Here is a 6406-nt window from a genome sequence, read left to right as displayed (position 1 = left end):
CAGCTCATTGGCAGCCATGAGAGTAATAGCAAAGTGTGTAGAATAAGTTATGGTCCTAAAATTATGAATAATGCTAGGAACACATCTCTTCCAACACTTATATCTACCTCCTGTTTGTGTGTCAACTTTTGATTGAATTTCAACACTTTTAAAGAGGTCCACCACCTGTACTTGAAGATCCTGAAATCCAATCAATAGTTGACACACAAGCAAGGTGTGTATTTGGGTGTGGGAAGGGATTTATTCCTAGCATTACTCTAAAATTATTGTTGAAGAAGTGGTACAAGGATTGCTTTATCATCAAAAAAAAAAAAAAAACTCACTCATTTTTTTAAATATCCTCAAACCCCCTAATATCAAGATATATACATACTTTCACTGTATGCGAAGTCTGTGGACCGATAACCCTGTAAGACTCACTGTGAAAAGCAAAAATACATATTTTTGATGTTTTAAGATATCTTCTTCCTAAGTTACTCATTAATAACTCAAGAAGTGGGACTTATCATTCATGTGTCTATCATAGATTCCAAGAAATGAACAACAAAAGAACATAGAAGAATAATTAAAAGTAAGGGGGAAAGAGACAGAGAGGGCATCCAAACAATTTTGCAAAATTCCTTCCATTCTTTTGTATTGATCCCTTTAGTATCAGTTGTTGCTGGTTTGACTATGGTACATGTTAACCTGTTACATTAAAAGAATAAGCAGTTTATTCTATTTTACTGGTACAATTCGTGGGGCATACTGAATCTTATACCACAAAACCAAAAACTAAAAAAGTAATTCATCCTGCAGTTTGTAACAATGCCATGTCCATCCTCTGAAATGACGAAAATAATCCGGTGTGATCAATTGATGGAATGTAACTCTGTGCAGCTCCATTATGCAAAAAAGTGCATTACATGAATATGCTTTCAATTGTTTGTATCTTTGTACTCACATTCAAGATGCACAAAACTTAGAGATGGTTATGTAGAAGAATGTTTCACTTCTGAAGAGCAGATCAATGACCCTCTTGTGCTAAAACTTCAGCTCCATTGACAGCATAATTCAGATTTTCTATAGTTTCTGTCATACGCGTATTTGTTGACTCAGTTCCCAGTGGAAGTAAACCTCTTGGAAATTAAGGTAATCAAATCCGAAGGGAAGGTACCGCTGTGTAAAATAAGATATACAATAAATGCTATATATGCAACAGTGCCAGTCGCGACCGCCAAACTAAACAGTAGTCCAGTAACTTCAGATACAAAAAAATCAATCAGCAGATACCCATTGATCATCATTACCAATGCCGCTACACTCCAAGCCACCCTCTGCAACATTAATTGACAAAATATTAGAAAATAAAGTTAGGTAGGGAATTGTTATCATTTGGAAGTCAATTAACTGAATAATAGACAAAGCCCTCGACTCCAATAGTTTAAAAGAAAAACTTCAGCGCACCCATAACTCAAGTTTACTAGCATGCTATCCATGTGCAACATGAGGAGAGACTAGATGAAAAAAAAAAAGGGTCAAGCATCTTTATCTGCTTGATGAGTGAATTGAATCATATAATTTTAAGTTTTTAACTGAACAAACAACACGAACAGGGTAAATATTTGAAGATGCTTTTATTGGAAACTAAATGACTAGTCCAGCATGGAGATAAAGGTTTTATTAATCACTGGATATCTTGAATGTTTCAGTTTATCCAGCTAAAGCTAATCTAAATCATTAAAGAGACAAAATTGCAGCCTCTGCTTATTGTTAGCTCCTTTCCTTTGGCTGCCTTTATTTCAACCTTTTTATTTTTCCATTGTTTCCTCACAGGCATATAAATGATCAGCCTATAGACGAAGAACCTATCTGGAAACTCCAAATCTCAACAGAGTCAGTTGTTTCCCTAATGGTTTATGATTAAAATATATATTCCAAAAGCCAATATGGAGAGGAATACAGTTAGACATTAGCATTACCACAAGAACAACAAAATCTACTATGCAGGAAAAACAGCTTCTGTAAATTCTAGAGCATGAGGGCTTGAACTATTTAAATCTAAACAGTTTCTTGCTAAATATTAAAATATTTCAGCAGCTACATACCATCTGGACCAACACATCTTACAACAAAAACTCAAAAATTAATTGATATTTACTTTCTCCTAATAAAATCCATGTGTTTCTAATTGGAACCATATTGCACTATATCATGTGAATAAAATGGCAGATATTCCTAATATACATAACATGAATATTACACACATGTACTTCATAGATAAAGGACCAAAGTCAACACCACAATATACAAAATAAATGATATTTTCTTGCTGTGATCTATAAATTACTGAGTTTTTTTTTTTTTAGCCAACCACCACACCAACTCACTAAGAAACACATGGTTGACTTAAAGAAAATTCAGGGGAGGAAAAGAAAAGGAATCTAGCACCAGAAACAAAACAACATAAGGCCACCTAACCCAAGCAAAAATATTGAACATACTCAAACACACATACAGTTATCTAGAAATCTAGGTAGTATTAAAGCACAAGCTTAAAGAAAACAGAAGTAAGAGTATATACTTCATATTACTGCCTCTCCAAATCTCTCTAACACAGTCCTGGATAATGATCGCTAAATCTTTTTTTTGGTGGGGACACGGGGGGCAGTCACTAAAGGAAAAGCATAAGCAAATGAGTTGCTGATGTATATATCTGTGGCCAATAGAGATGTGAGTAGACAATGAAAGGGCCAAGTTTAAGATAAAAACCTAAATGACATCGAGAATCTAAATACAAATTAATTTGATGAATATATACATTATATGTTTTTTTTTGGGGGGAACCAGATCATTATGTGAAGCAAGTCCAAGAATGATCAAGCACATAGCCAAAAACCAATAACAATTGATGGCTGATAATTTTGACATGAGAAGTAATTTCATCAGGCTTCTCCCCTTGTTAATATTTTTTCCATACATGAAAGTTGACCCACATAACCACAAGGCGACAAGGTTGCATGCAAGTAATGGACTAAAAGAAACCTGTTCTATATGCCCATCCTAAAACCCTTGACCTAGGATTCATTGTTCATAACCACTAGTCTAAAAGTTTACAGGCTAGACAAACAACAGATGGCTGTCAACACAAAATGAAAAATATTATGCCCAAAATGACAGAGTAGTAAAGTTCACAAGTTACCTCAAGAACAGGCCCAATTTTGAAGACCCCCATGACCTGCTCCTTGGCCACCAAAGTAAGAAGGGGAATAAGCGCAAAAGGAATCTGTATTGACTGAAGCACATTAAGCCATTCATTCAGAATATCCAATGAAGCTTCAGATGTTTTAAATACAAGAGCTACGGCTATAGTTGGCACAATTGCAAAACTCCGTGTAATCACTGCCCTCAGCCATTTCTTGAGACGAAGGTTGAGAAAGCCTCCCATGATAAACTGTCCAGCATAAGTGCCAGTTATCGTGCTACTCTGTCCAGCCGCCAATAAACCAATACCCCAGATATAAAGAATCGGGAAGACTCCTCCTCCATACTTCTCTTCAAGATATTGCCCTGCATTTATTAGTCCTATACTATTGGCTTGTTTACTGCCATAAAATCCCTTAGCAAAAACCGTTGTCACAAACAAATTGATCATGAAGGAGATTGAAAGTGCAACCGAAGACTCAATTGAGTAGTAGTTGAGTGCTTCTTGAACCCGGCCTTTCTTGTTCGAATCAATCTTCCTTGACTGTACCAATGCAGAGTGTAAGAATACATTGTGAGGCATTATGACACAACCCACAACTCCCACAGCCTGCCTAATTGTTTTTGAGCTGAGTCTTGGCACCAAAATACCTACAAGGAGGATCAAGTTCAGTTACACCTATGGTTCCAACCAATGACAAAACTTATAAAACAAACAGCAGATATCCAATTAAATAAACTTTTTTACCCATTAGAAGATCTTTTCCACTAGGCTTTGTTTCTCCAAACATCCAGGCAAATGACACACCCATAGTTGCAATGAGAACAGCAAAAAGAGCTTCCAACTTCCTCACTCCATAGTTCTCAAGAAACAAAAAGATGAAGCTGTCCATGTGAGAAAGCAGGGAAAAAAAATGATCCCCAGTTAATAAGCAATCAATTAAAAAAGGGACGGGTGTCCATTTCATCTTCTAACACTAATTAGTCAGAAATTTTGGAGGGAAAATAGGTACATGATAATAAGGAAAATTCAAAATCTACCGTTTAGTTTTTCTACAGAAAGCTTGTAAATTGATGTAACAATGAATTTGATTAGCAACGCTTTTAACAACATAGTCAATAAATGCATGAAATTACGTTTTTCAAATTGGTGATACATTAATCTACAGTACTCCTAGCATCACTAGATAATAAAGAACTCAAACTTACTTCACACTAATGTCTTGACCCATGAAAAAACAAGTTGAACTAATTATCAATTAAGCGTAAGTTTGGATAGCAACGTGTTTGTATTTTTTGTGTGGGTCCTGTGCACTGTCCATGGACCCGCAAATACGGATTTCAGCAAACTTTTCTTTAAAGTTAAGTCCCACTGCACTATTTACCTATTTAAAAATTATTTTGTTACGATATTTTCAGTTTTCAACAATAAGCGGTATCCAAATATATCTAAAACACAAGATTCCAACTCGCCTAGGCATTTAATGCATCTTGAGTCTTGACACTAGGCATCTAAATAGAGACATACTTTAGCAAAGGTGTTATTCCAAACGCCCAATATCACACAGCGAAAGCATCCTAGCTGAGACCTTTTAGTACAACCTAAGTGGCACACTTTAGCTCAAGTTATTTGTGCCTGCCCGACTAAAAAGCAAGGTGCAAAATATGTGCCAAAGCAACCAGTGCATTGGGCATGAAAATTATCCATTTTTGGTCATGTGTCACTGTCCCGACAAGTTCAATGGCATGACAATTATCCATTTTTGGTCAAGTGTCACTTTCTCGACAAGTTTAATGCATTGAAACATTGTACTAGGCCTTACCCAACTACACCACATTTACATTCCAAGAAACTTCATAGCTATTTCATTTTTTTTTTCTTAAAAAAATTAATTAATTAAACGTGGCAAACCCATATTCAGTATACCAATAACAACAACAACAACAACAACAACAGGAATTAAACCCAAAAAACAAAAGCAAAATAAAGGGAGAAAAAATAGTAAATACCAATCAGAGGCCGTGATTAGGACACCAGCCCAAATGGGCAAATACCCATTGCTTAAAATCTGAATAGCAATAGCACTCCCAATAACTTCTTGAATATCAGCTCCAATCAATGCCAGCTCAGCCATGACCCACAAAACATACCCGGCCCAACCCGGATACTCTTCCCTACAAAGCTCTGCCAGGTGTCGACCCGTGGCAACTCCAACTCTGGCCGACAAGAGCTGGATCATGAGGCCCATAATCGTGGCCCACAAAAGCAACCAAAGCAACGAGTACCCAGCTATAGCCCCAGCTTGCAAATCTCCCTCCAGATTTCCCGGATCCAAAAAAGCTATGCTCATCAAAAACCCTGGCCCAGTAAACATCCACAGCTTCTTCCATGAGAATGGCGGCACCGCTAAATCCTCGCCGTCAGATTCTTCCGCCTCGGCGATCAGGATTTTCTCTTCGTATTCATCGGATTCATGAGACTCCGATAACAGCCGGTTCGTCTCTTCGTCGTTTTTAGAGTCTTCCTTGTCGTCTAGCTTTTCGACGTTCATGTTTTGTTGTTATCGGGAGATTTTGTGCGTGTTTTTATTTATGTACAGAGGTTTTTGTTTGGGGGAGGTAATGAGGTAAGGTACGAAGCTGTTTTTTTTTTTTTTTGATTTGACGATGATGAGTCGTCGGGTTCAATGAGGTTTATGTTTTTTTTCTGGCCACTGAGGGGGTGACACGTCAGATTTGGGTGCGTGGCTTTACCATCATTTTCACGGTATAGAAATGGAGCACTTTTTTGTTTTTGTTTTTGTTTTTGATAATAGAAATGGAGCACTTGTATTTGGGGGAATTGTGCGATCTGAGATGGATTTGGTGAAAGGGGTTCAACAGTTGACTTAGCAAAGACAAATTAACAGTGGGTTATGTTGTCTATTTTTGTTAGTAATGCTTGCCCCTTCATTTTTAACTAATTCATTAAATATTAGTTCTAGAAGGTTACAGGATGTAATAATTTTCATTTATATATATATATATATGAGAAATGATATGTCTATAACATTTTTATAACAAATCCTAAGTGGCAGGTTGTTACTGGTTGTTATTGTTGGGGGTAAAAAAGTAATCTTAGTATTAGTTTCAAATTTGAATTAATAACAACTAACCACCTGTAATTTGTTGTAAAATTGTTGTAGACGTAGCATTTCACTCTCTCTCTCTCTATATATATATA

At 36.5% G+C, this 6406-nt stretch overlaps 1 protein-coding gene across 2 annotated transcripts; it reads right to left on the bottom strand.

Annotated features, from left to right (window-relative positions):
• Positions 1–607: 607 nt before the first annotated feature.
• On the bottom strand, positions 608–6018 carry LOC112016534 (metal transporter Nramp2). 2 transcript variants are annotated; one of them, XR_010628934.1, is made up of 5 exons: positions 5194–6018; positions 3932–4068; positions 3182–3834; positions 2564–2695; positions 1203–1316 (listed from the first exon to the last, which is right to left on the bottom strand). XR_010628934.1 is itself a non-coding variant. In XM_065773342.1 (4 exons), exons 1-4 carry the CDS (start codon positions 5733–5735, stop codon positions 1095–1097), a joined length of 1554 nt encoding a protein of 517 aa, XP_065629414.1. In that variant the 5' UTR covers positions 5736–6010; the 3' UTR covers positions 608–1094. The 2 variants fall into 2 exon arrangements, 1 of the variants encoding a protein (XP_065629414.1); XM_065773342.1 differs by lacking the exon at positions 2564–2695 and having other exon boundaries at positions 608–1316; positions 5194–6010.
• Between the last annotated feature and the right edge of the window lie 388 nt (positions 6019–6406).

The sequence above is a fragment of the Quercus suber genome, unplaced genomic scaffold (assembly GCF_002906115.3).
Source record: "Quercus suber isolate HL8 unplaced genomic scaffold, Cork oak 2.0 scaffold_73, whole genome shotgun sequence".
NCBI lineage: Eukaryota > Viridiplantae > Streptophyta > Magnoliopsida > Fagales > Fagaceae > Quercus > Quercus suber.
Note: the sequence above shows the minus strand (reverse complement) of the source record. Positions and strands in the feature narration are given on the sequence as shown.

Coding starts and splice junctions, on each gene's coding strand:
- LOC112016534 (XM_065773342.1), bottom strand. CDS start 5,735: ATGAACGTCGAAAAGCTAGACGACAAGGAAGACTCTAAAAACGACGAA. Junction 4,069..5,193: donor CTAATCACGGCCTCTGATTG/GTATTTACTATT, acceptor TCACATGGACAG/CTTCATCTTTTTGTTTCTTG. Junction 1,317..3,181: donor AAATTGGGCCTGTTCTTGAG/GTAACTTGTGAA, acceptor TTAATGTTGCAG/AGGGTGGCTTGGAGTGTAGC.